The sequence below is a fragment of the Ixodes scapularis genome, unplaced genomic scaffold (genome assembly GCF_016920785.2).
Source record: "Ixodes scapularis isolate PalLabHiFi unplaced genomic scaffold, ASM1692078v2 PGA_scaffold0__279_contigs__length_252992795, whole genome shotgun sequence".
In the NCBI taxonomy this organism is placed as follows: Eukaryota; Metazoa; Arthropoda; class Arachnida; order Ixodida; family Ixodidae; genus Ixodes; species Ixodes scapularis.
Window position 1 is genome coordinate 86209727 of NW_024609835.1, and position 24585 is coordinate 86234311.

The 24585-nt window shown below is 46.9% G+C and overlaps 1 protein-coding gene across 1 annotated transcript; it reads right to left on the minus strand.

The window, feature by feature from the left end:
* Positions 1-71: 71 nt before the first annotated feature.
* Positions 72-18495, minus strand: LOC115316493 (signal recognition particle 19 kDa protein). Its single transcript, XM_029975851.3, has 5 exons — positions 18415-18495; positions 17855-17930; positions 16327-16398; positions 12172-12283; positions 72-355 (listed from the first exon to the last, which is right to left on the minus strand). The coding sequence occupies exons 1-5, from the start codon at positions 18459-18461 to the stop codon at positions 204-206; spliced, it is 459 nt and encodes a 152-aa protein (XP_029831711.2). The 5' UTR covers positions 18462-18495; the 3' UTR covers positions 72-203.
* Between the last annotated feature and the right edge of the window lie 6090 nt (positions 18496-24585).

Here is a 24585-nt window from a genome sequence, read left to right on the forward strand (position 1 = left end):
CTCCTGCCATCTTAACCTCCGTAGACAAACTTGACTTTCGAGTGTTGAGGAGACAGACAAAGGTAAAGAGCTAACTTCATGGAAATGTTTATTAGTGACAAGTGGGAGAGGAACCCTCCTTTTCTGCTCGAGCAGGGATGCGTCTGCAGGGGGAGGCATCCCCGGGGTGCGGATGGCTGCCGGTGGCTGTGTGGCAGGCACCCTCACCGCTTGCCCTTGCCACCCTTGCCACCCTTCCCTCCCTTCTTGGCCACATTGGTGCCACTCTGGGATGCCTGCTCCCCTCCTGCCTGCCTCTGGGTCCTCGACTTGAGCCTCGGGATCATGTCGCACACGTGCAGCATCACTGCCTTGCCTGTGGGCAACGGGAACAAAGGACGGTTTGCACGTGCATCTCGGCACTGAGATGACGCAAGGTCGGAGCTAGAGTGGGTGCCGATTCAGCGCTGCATTGCGTGCGTGAGCAGGAAATGGTGGGCTCACATGCAGTGGAGTGCTGATACAGCAGCAGCTCAGCACTGTGACTATAGCACTGAGATGTATGTATGTATGAACAGGTGGGGACGAAGTTAGAGTAAATGCGTGTCATTACATATTTACAGAAGTTGATCGTAAGAGACGAGCAATTTCAAGCCAACCAAAGTTGCACAGAACCCTTTCGTGATTTGCGTTGGAGCACTGCACGGGCCTACTTTTTGAGGCCCGGCCCGGCCCCGCTGGCACGCAGTCTTACCCGGCCCGGGCCCGCTGGCACGCAGTCTTACCCGACCCGGGCCCAGCCCGACGGGACTCCCCTCTTATTGGGCCCGGCCCGGCTTCTGGCACCTGCACTCAGCCCTGGCCCAGGCCCGGACACGCCTCCTTGTCCAAACACAGGCAGAATAGGCTCGAAAAAGCCCGTGTCGGTGCCCTCGGCCTGCTCATTAAATATCTATTACACGACGAGTTCACAGCTTTTGCTAGGAATCGAAGCAGCTCAGAAGGCTATGAGCTTGTGTATGTGGCTGTGGTCAGTTAGACGAGTACATTATTATCTTATATAAAATATATTACGTAATGTGAAGCCAACAAGTTAGACATTGGGGACAACACTCAGCATACAGAGGTATTATGCAGCTCGGTTAAAAAAGTTAAACACGAGAATCAAAGCATAGCGGTTTATTTACAAGGTGCATATACAATGGGAAAGAAAAAATAAACTCACTGAGGTTACAACATATTAACATAAAGCTGGGAGAGAACAAGAATGTTCAATGATTACATATTTTTGTGCAAAAATAAGAGATTATCTAGAGATTCTTGCTTTAGGCAGGTTCGCCGCTCATTCATGACGTACCCAGCTGCACTGAAGTATCTCTCACTACTGGCACTTGTGGCTGGGATGCAGAGTACCTTCTTTGCAAGGGCTGCAAGTTGCGGGAACATTATCTGGTGAGTCTGCCACCATAGCATCAAGTCCTTCATTCCACCTTCGCCACCATACTCGGAACACAAGTACTTGTCAACTTCATCGCTTTGTTCTGGCACTACTTCTACATCGCACCATTCTTGGAACTCATCCACACATCTACGCTTCGTGGGAGCTGAAGTGTTGTCTCGAATATCCTCTCTTTCCCGTTGCCATAGACCAATTTTCTTTCGTTTCCAGGGAGCATGCAGAGTTGTCGGTACTGTAAACACAAGAATGTCGCTATCTTGTGCATTTCTTCGAGCTCTAGTTTGCCTTCCAGGAAATGCTTTGCCCTCTCTTTGAGTTTTGCAGTAAGCGATGAGTCTCAAGGCTCCACTTGAAGATGCTTGCTTAGTTTGGCAAAGCACAACAGCACAAACGGCAAAGTGGGGTGTTTATCTTGCTCCAACTTGTCGCTCACCTCCTTAAAAGGTTCCAAAAAATCAATCATTTCTTTGAGGTTCGACTTGTTCACCTCATCAAGCAAGCAGTTGTTTCTGGTGTCCAAAATACGTTCGATATCTTCGTACTGGACAAATACCGACCGGATCATTGCCAGTTTGGAGTTCCACCTTGTGCTCACATCTTGGTACACAGCATGCGGCAAGTCGCTAGCAAGTCCACTTTGCTTTAGAAGTCACAACAGACTTGACACCTTTGATGTTTTCGTGCATGGCGGGCAGCTCTTCTGTCACGAACGACTCGTCAAATGTATGCCGGAGTACGGCGTTCAAGATGTGAACAGTACAACTCATCCTTGTGCACGGACAGAGTGTACTTATATTATTTGCACCTTGGTCGGTCACGAACACCACGTTCGCCAGGTCTTCACTGAAACCAAGCTTTGAAAACCTTCGAACAATTTCTTTTCGTATGTTTTCGCCCGTCTTCCTTTCCTTCGGAAAATCGCAAGTGAAGAGAACTTTGCTCTGCAGAACCCAGTTTTCATCAATGTAGTGAACCGTCGCGGTAGTATACGCGATCTTTTTGTAGTCGTCTGTCCACATGTCAGTTGTAACAGCGCAGCAACTTTCCTTCAATGCTGCTTCAATGACAGGCCTCGTGGCATCTCCCATAGCATTCGCTACATCGGCTACTTTTCAGGACACAGTTGTGGGATGTGGAAGCACGTCATTCGCAGAGATGTTTCCGCAACGGGTGCCAATGCTAATTAGTTTGTCTGCGAGCTGAACAAAGCCGTCTCCATGAATTACATCAAATGGCTGCATATCTTTGGTGCATAAGCCAACGCAAGCCGTTGTCAACTTCTCTTTGACAATTGTAGGAATGCTGGACTTCTTCGTAGCGAAAAAAGAAGTAACACTCGCACACTCAGAAGTGGACGACTTACATTTGTGCTGGCTCAAATGGGAGGTCCCAGTCTTGGTGCCGTCGTAGGTCAAAAATGCTTTGCAGTGGCTTGGACATGTCCCAGCGGTGCTGACGTAGTTGCGTCAACAACTTTCATAAATTTCTTCCACACATCACTTTGTTTGGAGTCCTTTGTGACAAGCTTCAGCTGCCCTGACGAAAGTCGTTCCTTCAGCTTGGCGACGTTCATTTTAAAATTCACGAAAGGGAAACTGAAGACCGCATATACAATTGTCCACTTGCGGCAAAGTCAGCTCGACATAGCTGAAGATTATGTTAGACAGCAGTCATGTCGCAGTTACCTCGAAGCGATTTGTGTTAAAAAACAACAGATGAAAGCAGGGTCAGTCATGTAAACTTTAACCAATCAGGCGGCTTCGTTCACGCGTCCACGCAGAGAGGGCTGTCACCAGGGACTCAAACCGTAACCGAAAACCGTTTAGGAACAAAATTTTTTCTGTAACCGTAACCGGAACGAAACCGCTATTTGATATTTATAAAAACCGTAACCGTAACCATAAATTATTCACCGGTAACCGGTTTTAACCAATATTAACCGAAAAATAAACTATTAGTTTTTCTGAAGTATGACCTGGAGGAGGGATCTTAAATTGTTGTGGCCATTTGACAGAGTTACTGTCAGCGAGTGGTGCATCTGGTTACATATTTCCATTCAATCTGACTTTAGGATTAAGAATACTCAGATTGAATTAGTGGTCGAGCTTATAATTAAAAACATTCTATATTTCTAAATCTGCCACACTCCTACATCGCTACATGTATTCAGTATCTGTCGCTTTCAATGTATTAACTAATAAGTTCAAATTCTCAGATGTCCATCCAACTCGGTTCTATCAAAACCACCGATGTTCCTGACATGCAGTAGCCAGTATAAAGAAACGAGGTAAATTGGCCATCATGCAGAGCTGGCGGAAAAGAAAACCTGGGCCCGTTTGGTCGAAGCGCTAACCGCGGCTAAAGTTAGCAGCAGTACCTAGGAGAGGGAGTTTGAAATCACGTGACTGGGGGCTGGGATGCCGGGAAGCATGGCGACGCCCCGGTGCGTGAGCGCCGCTCGCTTTGTAACTAATATGTCGTTGTAGCTGCACTATCGGGCGCGTTAGTCAGCAACGAATGGTGCAGGAGGCTTTCGCTTTGCCTTACCTCGCTTAAATCGCAAAGCACGAGCAATGACTTCGCGGCATTTGTTGCATAGTCTTTCGATTCTGGCCTTTCTAAGCCTAAATGAACGCGATAAGTGTCGGCATGGCAACGTCTTTGGAAAGCGGATTGCCTTGACTCAATCGACCGGATATTAATAGTACACAAAAGAAGACCAGCGTCCCGCCCCGACAGACCTTTTTCTAAATTACCCAAGCATCGAGAAGAACGCTGGAAGTGTAATTCTATGGTCCGCGCTCGCTGTCCTTCCTCTTAGATTCGAAGTAAATAATCATTATAAGACTTGGACGAACGCGCGTGCAAGGCAAAATTTGTTTTAGACTTTTTCCTTTAGAACGATAGGCCCGTAGCTCACAAGTTTTGAGCAGCGCTGCAGGCGAGCAAAATAGAATATTTGGTTCGCGTTTCGAACATGCATCAATACGCTTCCCCACTAGAGTTTTTTCTACTCAGTTCCATTCTAAGTTCCAGCGTAGCAGAGGCTACAAGAGAGAGCTGCGAGCTTTCCGCGTCCCTGGCAAGCACGCGCGCTCGTGCAGTGCGAGCATCGTTCAGGATGACGCGCTTTTCCGAGTAGCTTCGGCTTCACTATCACGTAAAGTGAAATATACGTGCTCGCGGAAGCTGTGAAAGAAAGCAAATATGAAAGGAATGTTTAATGGAACGCTGCGGCCGCAAGCAACATAATTCTGTTCTTTTTTTTTAACTTTTTTTAGACGTTTTGTTACCGCACATCTACAGATGCTGACAGCGGCTTGTATTCGAACGTGGCACGTGCAAAATCGAACGTTACAGCGCCACACGGATGATGCAGCCAGCAAAACTTGGTCGCGTCTTGCGTAAGTCTTCCGGACGCGCTCGCGCCCCCTGCTCAGAGCAACGGGTATATTACTACTGCATACGCCAGCACGCGCAATGCCTGCAACTACACTCGTAGCATGCACCTCGGTGCTTAGGAAATTTGTGTGCTATCAATACAAGGCCGATTGAGTCAAGGCAATCCACTTTCCAAAGACGTTTCCATGCATGCCGACAATTATCGTGTTCATTTAGGCTTAAGAATGGCCAGAATCGAAATACTATCTAAAAAATGCGGCGAGGTCATTGCTCATGCTTTGCGATTTAAGTGAGGTAAGGCAAAGCGAAAGCCTCCTGCACTATTAGTTACTGACTAACGCGCGCGATATTGCAGCTACAACGACATATTAGTTCCGAAGCGAGCGGCGCTGACTTTGCGGGGCACCGCCATGTTTTCCCGCATCCCTACCGATCCCTGTCACATGATCTCAGAATCCCTCTCCTAGGTACTGTGGCTAACTTTAGCCGCGGTTAGCGCTTCGAGCAAACGGGCCCTAAAGCCCCTGTATCCTGGGAAAAGTGGCGCCTTCATTGTTGTGGAAACGCGCGAGACACGTTCAGCGCGCCACTTCTGGAAAGAACATGGCGTCTGAAATCTAGCTCAGTGCTGCGCTGTGCCGCCATGACCTTCCCAAGGGATGCACGTTGCACGTGCATCGACGCACTTTGCGCTACTTTTGAAACATGAAGGGGCTTTAAAGGGGTTATGACACGAAAATTAAACGGATAGATTATTCTTGAAATGGAATGCTCATAGGCTACTTAGTGTATACACCAAGTTACGCAATTTTTAGAGCTCTGATAATTGCAATATTCAATTTACGAATTTTTATAATTTTCATCTGGCGACCAGGCAACACTGCTCAAGTTAGTCACACCATGGTGTCCATAAACCACGTGACCATGATCACTCTCTCATTCTAGGCGCCCCCATGATCGCCCAAGCTCTTCTCGTCGCGGTACGAACAAAACCGCTCAAACAGCTCGGTAAACTGAAAGCTATTCTCGCTCTCGCCCTCCGGCCGGTTGACCTTCCACCCTGCATGCGCCTGCGAATTATTCCCGGACGACGGTGACCACGGCGAACTCGTCGTCGCTGGAGCTCGTCGCCAGCGGGTCGCAGTCAAAATGAACAGCTTCCAACATCTCTTGATAGCAATCACTCTCATTGCTGCTGCGATCAATGTCGAACACTTCGACAAGGCGATCGATGCCGTAGACGTAATCGTCACAGACCGGATGCAGGAAACGTGGAAGGTAAACGAGGAAGCTGAGAGTTGATATGCCAAGAGAGCCGAGTCTGTGAGTGCGTGCAAGTAGACACCACGCTGGAGGCTGGCTACGTCATCAGCCTCCAGGTCCGCCCGGATCTGCCCCTCCGAGGGGCCCGCATATAAATCGATTTATCCACGAAATTATCGCGCCTTTTTCAAAACAAATTTAGCAGGATTATAGGAACATACAAGGGGTCCTAGCAGTATAGTTATGTAATATTTTATTTTTGGCGTGTCATAACCCCTTTAATGGGCCCTGCTGTTCATTAATAATGTTTATGTTGTTCATTTAGTGTGAAACGTGTCGCGAGTGACGATTTTGAAACAACACAGAAAGAAAAAAAAAAGTCAGGGGTTTGACATTGGCATTTTGTATTATATATACAATATATATATATATATATATGCTCGGGCTGAGAGTGGTGGAAGGAGCGAGGAAACGTCAGAAGGGTGTCAGAGTTTTTTTCTTTTCCTTCCCGCGCCGAGACCCTTCTTCAAACCGAGTGGCACCCGCCGCCTAAAGCCCCTTCATGTTTCAAAAGTAGCGCAATGTTCGTCGATGCACAAGGCACGTGCAACGTGCAGCCCTTGGGAAGATCATGGCGGCACAGCGCAACACTTAGCTATTTCAGACGGCATGAATTTCCCAGAAGTAGCGCATCGCACGTGCCTCGAGCATTTAACAACAATGAACGGCGCCACTTTTCCCAGGATAGAGGGGCTTTACCGTCGCCGGCACTGCCACGCCTCTCGGCTTCTCAACATGACAAAAGAAAAAGCCAAGGAGAAGGATGCCTCCTCGTCAAACGCGCCAACGCGCCACCCTCGTCCAACAGACATGGGATGCAATTTCTGCCTCCTTCGCCTGAACCTTGGGAGCTGCCCTGCTTCCAATCGTCGATGGCCTGGCCAATCTCGCCCCACACGGCCAGCAGTCTCAACAGCCTCTCTCGCAAAACTGTGAACACGAGCTATTCGAACGTCGGCACGGTGAGCTCGAACATCCACAGACGCGCCGAGAGATCGCTTCCAGCATCGCCGGAGGCCTCCCCGTGCCACCGCCGGAGGTATGGCTTCTACGAGAATCATTTCTACCAGAGCCACCAGCGCAATCCAACTACCTCTGATAGAGCCCCCACCACCCATGCCGGAGCGAGGGTCCGTCATGCCTACGACATTCTGAGCGACCTCGCCCAGGACACCAGAAGTTTCGCCACGAGAGATGTCCATGAGATCAGGCATCTCCCCCGCCATCGGTTCTACTGGGATGACATGCTCCCCGAACACCAGCACCTCATTTTCGATAGACTGGAACTCTTCCACGTCGTCGCGAGAGGGAACTGTAGGACGGCAGTCCTATCCCAGACGTCGAGGATTCGAGTCTGAGGTTTTCAGAGAGCTCCCTGACCAGCTACCCAACCAGCCTCGACGCGGACGCCACACGCCTCGTGCTCCCGCGCACACCAGCTACCGCCCAGACACGAAGTCGAAGAGGCCCCCTAATCGTGAGTCCGGCAGCTACGCTGAGTCTTCGAAACCCACCAGTGCCGTCATCGACGGCACAGTCGTCTCCTCGACGCTCCTGTGCGTTTTTCCTGTCGAGGACATTCTCGCCCATGCTCTTTGCGAGGCTGGCGTCTCGGCCGACCGTGCCCGAGCTTGGTCTTGGATCGAAGAAAACGACCCAATGGATCCCGACTCGACAACCACCGCCACCGAGCGAATCCTGGAGTGGCTCAGCAGGACCGACAGTCATTGAGCCCCACGCCGATGACGACTCCTTCGACACGTACGATGGCAAGGAGGAAAACCACACCAACACAAAGGAACGCACTACAGACAAACGAAGCGTCGTCGAAGACTCTCAGTCGGACCTGGGTAGCACTGCCTACAAGTCAAAAGCGACGGGACCTACACCGCCAGTCCACTCGACCCAGCAGGCACCTGAAGTCGACTGGGCAGTGTTTAGTGAGGCAAGTAGTTTTCACGGGCCGCCCGACTACAGCGGACTTTCCATTCGCTGCACGAAGGCTTCTTGCCTCACGGCCCGCCCAGCCCAGCTCTCAATTTTATTACTTCATTCCACTTAGCAGTATTTTACTAGTGGATGGCTGTAGTTCTGTTCCTTCCTTCAGTGAAGCGAAGACTCGCCTGCATGTATGAGGTTGAAATCAACTGTAGCGACGAGAAAGTGCGAATGGTTCTTCCAGCATCAAGTGGGAACTTTCTTAGGGTAATTGTTTATAAATGGTGCCAAACAACAGAGTAGCGGTGTTTATTTTAATTTTTATTATATAGAATGCGATGATCACCGAGTACTAGAAGTAACATGTATGCTCGGGCATCAAACTAAATAATGTAAGTAGATGTAGTGAACAAGAGTTGGAGCTAGGAACGTGTGCAACTTCTGACCAATTAGAAGTATTAAGACGTTTCTAGGTTCCTTGTATTTCACGTTATTGGATATCTGAGACTACTTGAAACAGTTTTTTCTAAAATGGCTGTCTAGCATTTCAATTAGACAAATTATTGGAAAAACCGAAATAAACCGGTTTTTATGAACGTGTAACCGGTAACCGAAACCGTAAAAATTAAAACCGTAAAAAACCGAAACGAAACCGTTATCAACAGGAAGCGGTAACCGTAACCGTAACCGAAACGTTATATTTTTCGGTTTGAGTCCCTGGCTGTCACTCGACGTGGGGGGGGAGGGGGAAGTCAGCTCGTTCTCGTCTCAGAACGCCGAACAATGCGTCCCCCTCGTCCCGGGCCGCAATAGCGTGTACCCGGCGAGAGTTTTCCACTGGTCTAGTTATTTTTGAAGCAACATCACAGCCAGAAATGCAGCAAAAATGGTTATCTTGCTTTTCTTTTTTTTTTTTGCGTCGGGAAAGAAGTACACAACAGCACAAGGACAGTCCACCAGAACACCTGACAACTTTAAGAAAATCAAAATCGCTGGCCGGGTCGCGGACTTTTTCGAAGTCAAACGATCGTCCGAGAGGAGCCCACAGCCCCACCCCACACCATGAGGTCCCCATCAACGCTCACGGCCATTGTGCTTACAGCTCGGGAACAGTACTTGTCCAAAGCCACGTGCACCTACGAACCACTGCCAACCGTCGACGGACCCGTCCGCGACCTGTTTTTGGACACCGCAACGCACGAAAACCCCACATCGAGGGCGACCAAACGACATGGCCCCAGCGAAGGCCTCGCGTTCACCAACCCACCCGTAGAAAAAAGAATGCGCGGACAAAGAGAATAAAAGATAACAAAGTTCAAGGGGCGCGTTTCCCCCGAACCTCCAGACCGCGGGCGGGTCCGCGGTCCGGAGGTTCGTCGAATTGCGAAAAAACCGAACGACCCTCTTCTAGGGTGTCGGTCGGTTCAGTTGGTGTTCTGTATGTATATTGCCCTTGTATTTTAGCGATTGATTGAACTTCTATGCTTCCTATGTGGACGGCCGAGATCCGGGCCAGATCTGGGCCGGACGGCCCGAATGCGTCCCAGGTGTGGCCCAGGCCTGACCCGGGCAGGACGGCCCAAATGCGTCCCGGGTGTGGACGCATTTACCTTGAAGCGCTTCAGCCGGGCCCGCGCCCGGCTGAAGCGTACGCTGCCCGACCCGCGCCCGGCCTACGGGCCGGGCCGGGCCCAGGCTTTCGGGTAGGCCCAGGCCCGTGCAGTGCTCTAATTTGCGTATACTAAATATGGGTAAACACTTATATTTTGTTGCCGAAAAGTGAAAACCGTTTACAACTCCCTGTAGCGCAGCTCTTGAGGAGGAGGAGGGAAGGGTACTGGGGGGGGGTCAACTGAGGGGGGGGGGGTCACGTGACCTTGGGGGGTCAGGTGACGATGACAATGCCGATGATGTCATCACTGACGTCACTGATGGCGTCATCAGTGACGATGACGATGCGGATACCAATGACGTCACCAGTGATGATGACGATGCGGATGCAGGTGACGTTATCAGTGACGATGACGTCATCGGGGGTCACGTGACCTCAGGGGAGTCACGTGACTTTGGGGGGTCACGTGACCCGGGGGGGGGGGGGGGGGGGGAGCTCGCGCGGTGCATTATGGGACATTTCCCATAATGCACCGTGCAGTTACGCCGATGCCGACGGCGACGCCGCTCAAGCCGGAAACGGGCGCCTAAGAGCCGCGCTCTAAAACAGCGACCTCGGAAGTGTATTTTACTTGGGGGGGGGGGGGGGGGGGGGGGGGGGGGGGGGGAGGAGGGGGGAGGGGAGGGGAGGGAGGGTGGGGGAGGAGGAGATTTAGCAGTTAAGGTAAGGGGGCTGAAAAAACTAAAATTATCAACTATTACCAAGATTTTACTGTTTATATTTTATTGTCACTACCTATACCATGTGCTCATACATTCATCCAAAATTCCTGTCGCGAAGCAATGAGGTGTTGACACAATCGGATCCAATAGTAGTAGCTATACAGTAGCATCGATCTACGGTGTCGATGTAAAATGCACTGGAAAATTGGGCGCCTGCACGCAGAAAGTTCACATTTTCAATGAGAGTGTGCCTTAATCAAGGACGCATTCCTGTGAAATTTCTCGTCGCAGCTTCGTTCCAGTGAAAAGTTATAGCAATGCATTCTTGAAACTTTCAAGAGAAAGTTTACTGCAGGTGGACGCGGTTGTCCTTCAGTGGTAAAACTTCATTTGCGATGCCCTTTTTTATTTCAGCATGTTTCCTGTTTTTATGGCATCTTTGAAAAGAATGTAAAACAGTCTGGGTGTATAATAGGATGTTCGCGTAAAGACAGGCTGGCTCTCCAAGAACCAAAAGGTGTCACGAAAACTAGACACAAAAATACAGGCGAGAATGACACAATTCTCTGACGTCTCCAACAGCCACCATGATGGCGGCGCTTCAGCACAAACTGCAGTGCTATCTCTCCCTTAACAGCCTGAGTCGCCTGCTAAGGCCTCCTCTTGCCTTGGAAGTTGGGATACTTTATTCCCTCAACTTGAAACATCTATACGCAGTTCCTTGTTCAACAAGGTTGTTTTTTTTTTTCTCGTGCAGGCCACCTCGCACTTCGGCTCTCCCACGGAAGCAATTACCCGACACACGTTGTTGCTCAGACCGCCAAAACAAAAAAAAACAAAAAAAAAGTGCAGCTGCAACAGAAAAAAAAAGCTAGAAGTAATCTTTGTGTTCTTTGGGAAATGTTTGGATTGGCCCACGAGGGAATAATACATGGCCCCTGGAATGCCACCATAAATTACCCCAAACATGCTTTTTGTCTCCTGGAGTGTCTGCAAAGAGGAGGAGGGGGGCGGGGGGAATCAAAAAAGTATGTTTGGCAAGTTCCAAGCCGTAGGCTTGGAACTTGCCAAACATCGACAAAGAGAAATGATTCAGAAGGGGAGGAAGCTAAACAAACACTGCAAAAAAAAAACAAAAAAACTTCATCCCAAAGTGATTGCCCACAAAGAGAAGTGTTTATGAAAGAAAGATAAGCTAAAAAAAAAACTGCACGCATGAACAAAAAAAATAAAAAGGCTTTTTAGAGCTTTGTTACAAGGTGGAAGCAAAGAGACAAGAAAGAAAGGGAGACTTTCGCCTTAGAACGAACGCATTGTGGAAGTTCGTTGTAAATGTTTTTTTGGTTTATCAAACTACTCGCTATATCGAACTAATCGTAGCGAGTCCTGCTGTTCGTTATAAACGGGTTTGACTGTTACAGAGCTGATTTCGTGTATAGTTTAACTCCCTCCATGACCTATATTCACCAGCTACAGTAGTACTGGAAGGTCACATTGCAAATTTAGAGTCAACACAGCTAGCTCAATCGTGCAATTTTCCACAACATTTCATGTGATCGAAAGGCTGCTATCAAAACAACTAGTGAGGTAGCATGTGCGCACATAAAATATAGTGTTTGCAAGTCACCTTCACGAATAAAATGCAGGGAAGTGCTGATCGGTCATTTGTGGCTTTTGGAGAGTTTACCCATTGGATGCAAGAAACGCCAAGAGATGCGTAAGATGGCCTCACGTACGTGTTGGGTACTGAGGGTTCACTGGGGTCTCGTCGTCATTCTTGAGCTGCACACGAATGCGGCCTCGGTACAGCAAACTGTCCTTGTTCTGCTCCCTCGGGTACAACTTGTTCTGAAGGGTGTGGAAAGCAAAACATTTGAGTGCCAAGTTACAAATACTTTCTACATACTGTGACTATGCTTGAAACATCTCGAGCAGGCAAGAAGGTTGGACACTGGGATAGAGCCATAATAAGATACAGTAACCTGCTGCCATCGATGCTTGCTTTGTAAATGAGAAAAGCTGGATATTTTTACGAAACACAAAGGTAAAGGAGTGGACAGGGGCACTACTGCTTACTTATGGCTTTTACTTCAACAAGTGTTTCCACGTATAAGCCTAAACACATACCTAATATATCACTTTTTTTTATATATAGTTTGACAGCAGGAAATTTAAGCAGTATGTCACAACTATAAAAATTGACAAGAAGCCACTATATGTTTCCCTGGAATCGATATGATTTATTACTGAGAAGCCAAAGGATGCAGCAGCTGTGAACCATGTGATGCAAAACTTGTTACCACATATCGTTTTCATGAGCAATAGTGCTCTCAACAAGTAAAGAAACAGAAGACAAGTTAAACCAAATTTTTTCTGACTTAAAAACGAAAATTGCTAATACTATAGTTAGGGTTTGGAGTTTTCAATTTAAACCGATAAAAGTACACCGAATCCATTTTCGGAACTTCGGTTTTAACCGAAAAAGGTCAGTTTGTAGCTTCGGTGTTTTCGGTTTAAACCGATAAAAGTATGTCTAATTCGTTTTCTAAAATTCGGTTTTACACGAAAAAGGTTAGTTTTTTAGGGCCGCGTCGAGATGGGTGGGGGAGGGGGAAGGAAGGGGAGAGAGGGCTTTGCAAGGTTCGACACTGAGTGACGTCTTCGTGATTGCCCCCTCCAAGGTCCAACATGCAACACAAGAGGTCTTCGATTGGCCTTTGCGGGATATCTGTGTCCTTTCTGTGATAGGGCTTAGTTTGTCAAGTTCCTGGTTCTAAAAAAAAGTCTGGGTGTCATGCACCGTCTCTCAAACTTCCCTGTGGTTAAAAACATAAATACAATGGATTTTTTTTCTTTTTGCCATTCCACTGGTTCCTGCACAGTCATCACCTCAGATGGTCACGTCATCTGAATGGGGAGGAAAAAGAAGCGATTATGCCTGCAAATTCCGCAATTTTGAGGTGTGTCCTGACAGAAGTTGTAGTGAAGACCACGTATGTACAGGGTGTCACAAAAGAAAATTTACACAGTCTTTTTTACCGCAAAAATAAACTAGACATCGCCGAACGCTCATTCTCCGCCCAAAGCTAAAGCTAGAGGTCACAACCAGATGCCAAAGTTTCAACCCGATCCGATAACTTAATCAAAAGTTATAAGTGATTTTCTGAAAATTTCAATGGGAAAAGGAAGCCCATTTTCGCTAGTTTTCGGTTTCAGGCCCCATAGAGCCCCATGTGTTTGAAAACTCCGTCGGCCGCCATATTCTCATTGAAATTTCCATAAAATCACTTATAACTTTTGATTAAGTTATCGGATCGTGCTGAAACTTTGGCATCTGGTTATGACCTCTAGCTGAACCTTTGGGCGGAGAATGAGCATTCGGCGGTGCCTAGTTTATTTTTGCGGTAAAAAAGATTGTGTAAATTTTCTTTTGTGACACCCTGTATATGTGCTATTATTCTTTGAGTGATCACAAATATCACAGCTACAAGGATCATCTGATCCGGTGTCCAATGGTGCTTCTTTCATATTCACCGGAAAAAAAACGGTAAACTTTTTTGGGAATAAATACACACCAAAAAAAAAATTGAATTTTAAAATAAACATCGAAAGAAGTATGCCGAATTTTGAAAAAATAAAGACCGAAAATGCGGAACCCTAGCTATAGTGTATAAGTATAGAGCTAAAAGCTTGGGTAGCAAAGTAGGCCACTGGTCAATGATGAAATTACAAAAGTGCAGAGAATACCTAAAAAGCATTGTTGGAAAGATGATAAGCAGGGAAAAAAGAAATGCCGGTAACTGTAAAACTAGACATGTAGCACCTAGCTGTAAGTGTACCATTTTTGTACACACTCTGCCTGACAGTGTTAGCGCAAACATGACAATGGCACGTTTTCACATTATACTTCAGAAGGGTATTGGTGGGCACAAAATTTTACCACTTAGGTTAGGGCCACATATTAGCACTTCTCACTAAGCTGATAGCTGTAGTGACAGCCTTTTGATCCCAAGACAAAAACAGGAAATTGCTCGTTTGTGCTAACAGTGTCATGCAGTGTACATACATCTGTTTTTATACTCAAAATTTAGATAAAATTAAATAAACACCTACTGCTTCTCAAACCGGTGAATAGGTAACACCAAACTGTCACAGTCCGAATCTACAGAAAATATTGAAAATGGTAAATGCCTAGTCAACCAAAATATGACCAAGCAGGAAAATCTAATTTTTGACTTAATGACTTAAGCAAGAAAAGTTACCAGATTGCCTCAAAAGGCAATCTAATAAAATTTATCTGATTGATTGATTGATAAGTTTTAAAATCCATATCATGGATTTTCAAACAGTGTTCCCAAGATCCCAAGTGCGCCCTCAGCAATTCTTCAAAAACAAATTCACTCTATCGTTCCATCCCCTTTACAAAAAAAAAAGACAGTTGGTGTAAAGGGATGCTGAACCGAAATTTGGATTCCACAAAGCATGGCGGCAAAAGCGTGCAACGGGATGCTACCGACACCAAAACATCGCTCATACAGCAATATCTCAAACCGATAACCGTATTTTTAAAAAAAAAGAAGGCGCATTTTTCAGATATGTTTATGTCTTGTTTCTCCGAGAAGGAGAGGGAACGGCCTCGCGTCTTCTCCGCCTTGAGGGGCAAAACGAAAAGGGGAGGAAACGAGATAGCTTGACGTCACGCGCCTTGTCGTCCTCGTGCAATCTCGACCTTTTTTTCCAAAAATATGGCCGTCCATTCGAGATATTGCCTTACGAGTAGTGCTGTAGTGATAGTAGCGTCCCGCCTACAGCTCCTGCATTGTTTTCTGAAATCCAAATTTCAGTTCACCATCCCTTTAAGCAAGATTTCTGAGCCATTCACTGATCACAGCATTGAGCAAAATGCTTCCTAGTCTGTGCACTATTGGGTCATTCCATGCCAAACGTCCCAGGCGTGACGCTCGACCATTGTCGATTTTTTCTAAAAAAATCACAGGGGTTCCTTATGTGTTTGAAGGGTGTTCATCTGCCCTTCATAAGTTTACTTATATGTACATTCGACCTCGTTCGGCAGTTCGTGATGGTGTCCTCGGTCTCGAGCTCGGTATCTCCCAGCCCCCGGTTCTTCTTCTTCTCCTTCTTGCTGGCCCTACATTACTCCCCCCTCCGGGAAGGCCAAGGCACGGTTTGCCAATGCACATGTCGGCAAATTGATGACTTGGTCGGAAGTGGTGGAGGGTGTCGCAACGATGATTTCAATGATGTCTGGGGCGAAACTTGTACACTCTCAATGTATGCGGGTTTCAGTCGATCAACAGACACCATGTCGTGTCTGTTTCCTAGGTCTAAAAGGAAAGCCTTGGGGCCCCGTTGAATGACGGAAAACGGTCCCTTATAAGGGGCCTGCAGAGGTGCAGCTAAAGCGCACGCTGGCTGAGGGCACACACTTCAGCTGCTACTAGCGGCGAGCTTCCTCGCGCCGCACGCGCCGAGCGAGCAAGGATAGCAGTGATAGCTTTCACTGCACTAAGAGGCGCATTGCTGAACCTTGGGGAATGCTGAGCGAAGGGCGTAAATACATCAGAGTAGGCCACGCACCCTCGCCCCTAGGCTCACTTCCAGGTAGCGCAGCCTGTACCGCGAGCCACGCGCTCTTCTGTTTGCATTTCATTTTTCCCCGATAGTACATGTCTTGAGAGCAGCGCTCTCACAAAAACTAGAATTGAAGGCTTGCAAGCGAGTAAAAGATGCTGAAACCACGAACCGCTTCTTTCTACGGCTCTCTGCGGGTCTCTAACAACAATGCTAAAGAAAGGAGCCCGGCACTTCCCCAACACAACATGGGAAGATAAAGATGCTCACTGAGCATCTGCCACACTGGTGGCACGTACCTCAACCCCGACCTTGAACCCCGTGGCATCCAAGACATCCCGGATCTCCTGGTAGGTAGGATTCTCCACGCACTGGAAATAAGGCCAACAAAGCTTATTCGCTGTGCTATCGGCACATGATAAGCAAAATCACCAAACCCAACAATTAAGGTGGCAATGCAGGCAAGTTGGTTCATGACTTAAGAAATTGGGAACAGCGCACAAAAAGATGAGGGCAACGAGAGTAGAGCACAGGATGAACGCTTGTCCTGTGCTCTACTCTCGTTGTCATCGTCTTTTCTGCGCGCTGTTCCCAATTTCTTAAACCCAACAAATCCATTCTCTACACATTTAAATGCAAAGTTCAGCACATTTGGTTTCCTTTGGAAAAATATAAAAAGTATAGGTGTTAAAATACTTTTAAGCAAATCGGCAAAGCCAAAGAAATCTCCGATGCTTGGCCACTAATGCCAAGATAATTTCTGCTTTTAGGACTGTATGGAGATTTCTTCATCCCATTTAGCTGCCTTGGTGCAGAGGAGCTTAGAACGGTATAATCTGTCCTTGCTGCGCAAGGCAATTCGGGCTATAAGTGAAGCCCCAAAAACTTTCAGACCACCCAAGACCATCTACTCTGCACTCCGAAGCTTGAAACAAAACATCCGTACCACGGAGATTGTCTGTCATGTCCAAACAATGAACCATGGGCGCCATCTTGCATGATTCGACCAATTGTTGGCGCACTCCTACCATCTGTTGAAGTGTGTAATGCAGACGTCCCAAACAGTGGCGTAGCTAGGCCATCCAACACCCGGGGCCCTTAGGTCTTTTCTTTCGTAGCATCCGCCACCCTTCACTTCCCGAGATCACAACCAACCAGTAAAGCAGGAGGGGGGGGGGGGGGGGGGTTGCTGCCAGAGGTGGCACCCCCCTACGTAACTGGGATGCCTGGTACTGGCGCCCAAAGCCCTCGGGCTCCCCCGGTTGCTACGCCGCACTGATCCCCAATTTAACAAACTCGAGGGAAAGTCTGAGGATTTTAGAGCACAGCTCTTAGGGGCCAGTTTCCGGCTTGAGCGGCGTCGGGGTCGCCGTCGCCGTCGTTGTCGGCGTAACCGCGAGGTCACGTGACCCCTTAGGTCACGTGACCTGAAGTCACGTGACCCCCTTGAGGTCACGTGACCTCAAGGAGTCACCTATCCCTCAGTATGCTTTCATCTTCCTCCTCAAGAGCTGCGCTCTAACCGGCGTTACAGGGAATTGTAAACGGCTTTCATTTTTATCATTGCCATTCAGTACCTGCGCTAGGGCCCAGATAAACCCGAGATTTTCAATTGGTGTGCAGACTGGAGCTGCGAGATTAATGAAATATTACAATTTCTTGGTTAAAATGCCATTTTAAACTATATATTATTGTAGATTTGCTACCTTCTTTTGTGAAAAAAAGGTTGCCGCAGCTTAACCAATGCTTGTGATGTAACGGGCGATTACCGTGTTTCAGCAGTGGAAATTGCATGTCCCGTTTTCGTTACCACAACGGTAAACTTACTTTCGACCTGGGTAACCGACGACCCTCCGCGAGCGTCTTCTTGCTGTTGATGTAAGCGGGGTAGAGGCACACCCACCTGCGTGAGAATATTGAGAATTCTAAATCGGAGCCGGCGCAGCGTATTCACACTGTGTAAACTGCAAGCAAATAAAAAAATTATTTTTTTATTTTTTTTTTATTTTTTTTTTTTTTTTTTTTTTTTTTTAGACGGACACGGGACTCGTGGTGTTGCGTGGGCATTCGGTCGCCGAGGTGTTCGTGTCTTTACCGTTATTTATCACGCTTTACACCAGGCCAGAAATACTCCTGAAATCAAGTAAAGGGCATAATGAAGTTAGTATACTAATTACAGACGCTCGAGGCAAGGCAGTCCCGATGACAACGCGTAGCATATGCGTCAATGGCCGGCATTGTCGACACATTCCGATATCGTGCTACTTACTTTGCGACAATTCAATTGTATTCTACAAAATGTGTCTGAGCATAATAGTGCCCCGAGTAAGGAATCGGTTTTGTGGTAAAGTTGGTAAAGCGTGTGCCTGTGCAGACAAATCACGAACCTTTCCCGGTCAGAGTGCTGTTTCGAAGCAAGGTAGGCAGCCGCCATTTTGTCTAAAACTGATTGTGTGATGATGATGATAGCTGATTTATAAATGCATAGAGAATGGCTGACTCCTTTTAATCAGGCGGTAACTAACGCCACCTAGATGTTGATTGAATGGATAAATGCATGGTTGCTGTTCTTTTTAGATAGGGCGGTGGCTTGCGTCACCTAGCCGAGTATTATTATTTTATAATTTAATTAGATTCACGCTCTATCCCTCCCTTGATTTTAATCGACGTTTCTCTAATGTCCTTTTACTGAGCATTATTTTTATTTTAGAGCTTTTAGCCTTCCTTGCACGTAGTGTGCTCTGGTATGATAGTCGTAAGGTTCGACGCCGACAGCAGCTCACTGCAAATAAATAACTTAATCGAGGGAAGTTGTACATTGACACTCCGTTCACTGCCAAACTAACAGGGCAGTGAAAGCTACCGTATTCGCCTGAACGATCGTCGTCCTGGCTTCCATCACCTTACTTCGCTATTCGCGCTTCATTGTGTGCAAGAGCGTGATCACGTGGTCAAGACCGGTGATCGAAAGAGCACGTAGCTTCCACCGCCCTGTTAGCTTAGCGGTGAACCACTGAACTCCACAGCCTCCCCCGCGCCGACGCCTCCCTGATAGCAAGGCTACATCATCTACAAGGGGCCACCGCAGGGCACAGATTCTAGACTACATCAGCATTCGGCAGGGTCTCGTGTCCGATGATCGAGAACACGAATCCCAGCCGAAAGCTGACGCAACACTCGTGTCAAATCTGTGATCAGCGCTGACACCCTGTGGGTGACGTCACTGACATAGAAAATCCAGTGTTGTCTTGCTGCCTAGGGGGTCTAGCTCCCTCTTTCTCTTTCCGCGTACATTTTTAGATTAAGGACCTAAAGTTCCCTTCTGAAAAGAGGAGATCAAAATTCATATAAATTATATAAGGCGTTCTTTTGTGCTCTTATATCGTCTTGCATGTTTGAGCACGTTAATATAGTTTTATTACATTACACAAATAGATCACATACATTTTAATATTTTTAAAACGAGATTTTTATTCATTTTTACCAAAAAGGAAACAAGGTGAGGTAGAAAAAAAAAACTGCCGTTGCAGCTTGACAAGGCCCCTACCCTCCTTATATAGTTAAGCTCTGGAACAAGACATCAGAAAAATTAAAGTGCAAAATGCAATTAAGTTATCAAATATCTTGTACATTAGATATGCTTAAAACAATACTAAACACAACTATTAGGATACTGTGGTTTTCTTTTTTTACTTCACGTTCTGATTTTTTTTTTTTTTTTTTTTTTTTTTTTTCAGAAACGATGAAAATGGAATTTGAAAGCTTATAGGCCTACAATTCTATGAGAAAAAAAAAATAGATGAGGTAATTGAATTGACGCTTGCTGTAGTTACTTCTTGTTCTGGGTGTTTTCGAAGAAGATAGGAAACGAGGATGTGCAGTACAGCGTCTGAGTTACAAAGAAATAGGAACCCGCGACGCGATGGTATTTCCAAAGTGTGATGGTGATCACGACAGCTCGGGAGCGTGTAGGGTGTCTCGGCCTGTTGCTATACCTATTTCGGCACGCCTGAGCGAAGTTTCATCACGGTTTCACTTCGAAACGTGTCCCGCCTCTTTCTCGCGAATTGTTTTGTCTGATGTCATTGCGCTCTGCCAGCGGGGTATTGTCTCGCTCGAAGTGAGTCACCTGTCGCAAGAAGATGGGAGGGAAAAGAATAATAAAAGGGGTGTGGGAAGGTTTTTCGTTTGTCTGGACAACCGGCGCACATGTAGCAATCGTCGGTCTGATATCAGCAATGTTCTTGACATTCGCGAGAAGACATTGACAGACACTTGTCTGGAGGAACAGACTCGAGACAGTGTTGCGCGTCGCAGGAGTGCACAAAGCACGTGGAACAAAAGTTTAACAGGAGGTTAGATCGCCGTCTTACTGACCGATATCGATATCAGAGGAAGCATTGTTGTCAGCACAGTTCCAATTCCACTACCAAAATGCCATAAGAATACTATTTTGCCTAAATATGTAGACGGTAGAACGTCAATAAACAAGTGCTCGCTGAAAATTGATTATGTACTATTTCTTGTTAATGATATAAGAACATTATATTGTCTAAATATCTAGATCTGTACAATGTCAACAAACCAGTGTTCGCTGAAAATTGATTCTGTACTATAGTTTTGTTTAACCCGAGACTGGGGTATTTCGGAAAAGGGACGAGAAGAAAAGAGGCCACAAGGAGGCGACGTCTCAAACACAGCTAAGGATTTTATTCCATCGTATGCACTTTTATACACACCACGTCCACACACCACCAACCAAGTCAACCAATGACAACATACCACCCGGAATACACTAAGCCAAACATAGGCCCAAAACATTACAAACGAAAAATCTTTCAGCCAGACAAAAGGACAAGATATGCCTCCGACCACACAAAGTCAACAAAAAACCGTTAAAAGGTTTTTTTTTTGTTTTTTTTTTTTTGTTTTTTTTTCAAACCCGCAAACACACGGAACCAAAGGGAAAGAGGGCATACAAGACCTAATTACACAAAGCCAAGCAACAAACCATTAAACTAGCCGGTACTTAATCACCGTAAAAAAAAAAAAAAAAGGCTGCAACGGGTCATTCTAACCCGCACTACACATTGAAGGAAAGCGGACGAGGGTAACCATGAACCAAAATACACAAAAGGGAGAATGCAAAAGTTCCAACCTCAACTACACACTTGAAAGAAGTAACAAGGAATACCAGAACAAACAATATGTCCTGCACCTGTACTGCATCTTTGTAGGCAACGCACAAGGTGCTGGATAGCTAAAAAAAAAAAAAAAAAAAAAAAAAAAACGGGGGGGGTTTACATCTTGAGGAATTTTCTTGAGCTTTCTCCTAGATGCATTGATGGCTGGCTAATACAATTTCCCATCGACTTAATTCGGACTGTTTCCTTCACTACCCTTTTTATCTCACTTTCCTCTCGATGTATTACCTCCGTTTCCGACCAAAACACCTTACAATTGTTGCACTCAGACACGTGCTTGGCGATCTCCGAGTTCGGTGCCCCGTTTTTTACATTTCTTTTATGCTCGGTCAGTCTGTCATTCACGCACCGCGAAGTTTGCCCCACATATCTAAAACCGCATGCTAAGGGTATCTCATAGACTACACCTCCTTTGCAAGCCACTGACCTGTCCTGATGTTGCCTTCTGCATTCCTTTGGAGGTGCAAAGAACGGAGTCATCCTGTTTAATTTGTAATCAGATGAAAACACTACGTCAACTCCAAATCTGTGAGCACTCGCTTTAAGGTTATGCGAAACACTGTGGTAGTACGGGACTACGGCAACTTTTTTACTTCTTTCTCTCGTTGTTCCATTTCTCTCGCCGAAACTTGGGGAGAGCTGCCTCGTGACGAAAACTTTATCATAACCCGCATCCTCTAACCTCACCCACTGCCTTTTGATGGCTTGGCCTACATAATGAAGACATGACTTCTTTAGAGCGTTTCCGATTATTGATTTGACCACCCCAGCCTTCTGTACTGTTTCTTTTTAATGATATATAGCGTCTCGTAATTAGATGCCGTACGCGTACAAAAATAAGGTTTGCACACAGTAAATAAAAATCGTTGTACACGACGTAGTGAAAGAAGAAAAAAATAATGTACATAATATCTGTAATATCTAAAAAAAAAACACATACACATTATTAAAGAAAACGACAAAAAGGAACTTCGCTTTACCCCCTTACTCAAAATATACTTCCGGCATCACAGCCTGTTTTTTAATGCCAGGAAACAAGACCCTTAGGCAGAAGGGTCACTGGTTACAAACATGTCAGTAAATGCGCCGACGGTGCGACTAGACACCTTCGTAGAGGGTCTATAAACAAGTGTGCCGTTACAGCGCTCAGGCTCACCCGGTGCTTCCCGACTCCGGGAGAAACCATGAGCCGTGCTATGGAGACGACCAGCTTCGGCCAAAAGACACTCGCGAACTCGCCGAGAAAGTAAAAGCATGAAGTGAAGCTAAATTAAACACGCGCGCGGGCGAACACAACTTGGCGACAGCATGGCGCCCGCGGGCTCCCACTCCACGCGCTCGTCTCAAGCCCGCGCTGGCCTCGCCGTCGCCGCGTGCAATCAGACCCCGCAGGTTTGCGGACGAGGGTTGACGTCGCTCCTCACCCTCCAAGTTGAACCCCAGGTCATGCCTGGCTCTCATTCCCTGGTCCGTGTACATGTAAACGGAGCACGGCACGCTCTCGTAGAGAAAGAATTACGACCCTCGAGAGAGGCTCGTCTAAACATCGGTGTAAGTCACGTACACAAAGAACGACGATTGGGGTTTACGAAGAACATACAAAAGACACAAACAAGCGACTTAGAAAAGCGTCGTATATTCCATTTCTAACATTTCTAACCCGTGATATAAATGTGGTCTTAAGGCTTGTCCGGATATAGGCTTATCACTGGAATAGGTGACCGGCGTTTGGCAGCAGCCTCAAAGAACTCTGGGTAATATTCACTTCCGGTTCGTAGCTAGCAGCCGACGCAGCCCCATGACGGCTACGGAAGCGTGTGCGGGAGTTGAAACCCGATCAATCCGGGCCATCTTCTTCTGCTGCTGGGTGACTTACACACTTCTGAACGTCTCAAGTTACTTTTACGGATAAGTTAAGTACTAATCGGTACGTAGAAGCATCGAGAACGGCCACGAAAGCGTAGAGCGAGTGCGGCCGGCGGCAAGCTGCACTCGCACAGTGCTTTCCGGATCTTCGCATGAAAACTCAGGTTGGATGTTTCGTTTTCCTTTTGAGCCAGCGTTCTTCATTTGGGTTCTGTTTATTTTTGATGGTTATGTTAGATCATATCACCGACTGAAATAGGCGCGAATGTAAGCCGTGGAACGCGGCCAGCTGAAATGTTCGATCGGAGGTCTGGCGTACTTTTCTCATTTTGTTAGAGCACCTGAGTCTGGGTAAGAAAATCTTCAGGCAACTAAAAGTTGAAGACAGGGAAAGAAGTCGGTCAGACGGCGTTTCAAACTCAGCTAATATGTTTTCTCGCGCGATTAAAACGCCACTTCCGTGCGAAAGTTAGTTTCGACGACATCTGACTACGTGACAATATTTGCTTTTTAACACTCACGCGTTTTTGGTACTTCAACTAAGTTGTCCCCCGTGAACTACAATAACCCTCCCCCCCCCCCCTTTCTTCTTTCCCGCGCGTTTTTTTTAATGTCGAGTAAGAAAGCATGCACAAACGAGAACCGATTTTGATATGAGCTACGCAGGGTCGTGCTACTGCTTTATTATTCGTCAATATGAAGGTGCTGCCCATTTGCTTTTGTTTCTTTATATTACAAAAAGCTGACCTGTCCTTTTGTTTATTTATATTATAGCAAGTCACCCATCCACGCCGCTCCCCGGGAACAGTCTGCGGCGGCTCACCACAGAAAATGTTAATCCGAGCTGTCGATGTAACGATTAAATGGCCTGGTAATGGCACTGTATGTTGATGAAACGTCGTGCTATGAACTGATTGCCTGCGAGATTGCATCCCGCGTTCTCGCGGATGCCTTGTACGACAAGCAGTGCACACCCCTTCGCGGAATAATCGAGACGCTTTTGGTGGGTGCCAAAAGACTGTCAGAGATCGTTATTTCCCGCAGGCCCTACCCGAAGAAAGAGAGAACACGTTGTACTGGCCTTAAACAATATTGGCCGCGCATAAACGGTCACCGACGTTTGTCTGTCACAGGTCATCTCGCTCTTTCACTCGCTTAACAGCGACGGCCCATCGTTGCTTCCATGCTTTGTTACACGGGAACTGGAACATCTTATGCCCTCTATGGCTTGCGTTAGAACAACGTACCGCGGAGCTGTAAGCCATTTTCACCGCGAATACACCACGGCCACCACGCCTAGAAGGGCTCTTGATGCAGCTGGACGAACCGCGACCGGCACCGGACGAACCGGAAGCGTAAAATCACGTGGTGTCTCGCTTCGGATGACGAAACTTCCGGCTCAAACGCCGGTCACCTATTGCCTTTTGTAAAGCCGTTCCATTCAACAAACCTTTTTTCTCTCCTAGAAGAATTATGGAGAAATTGACA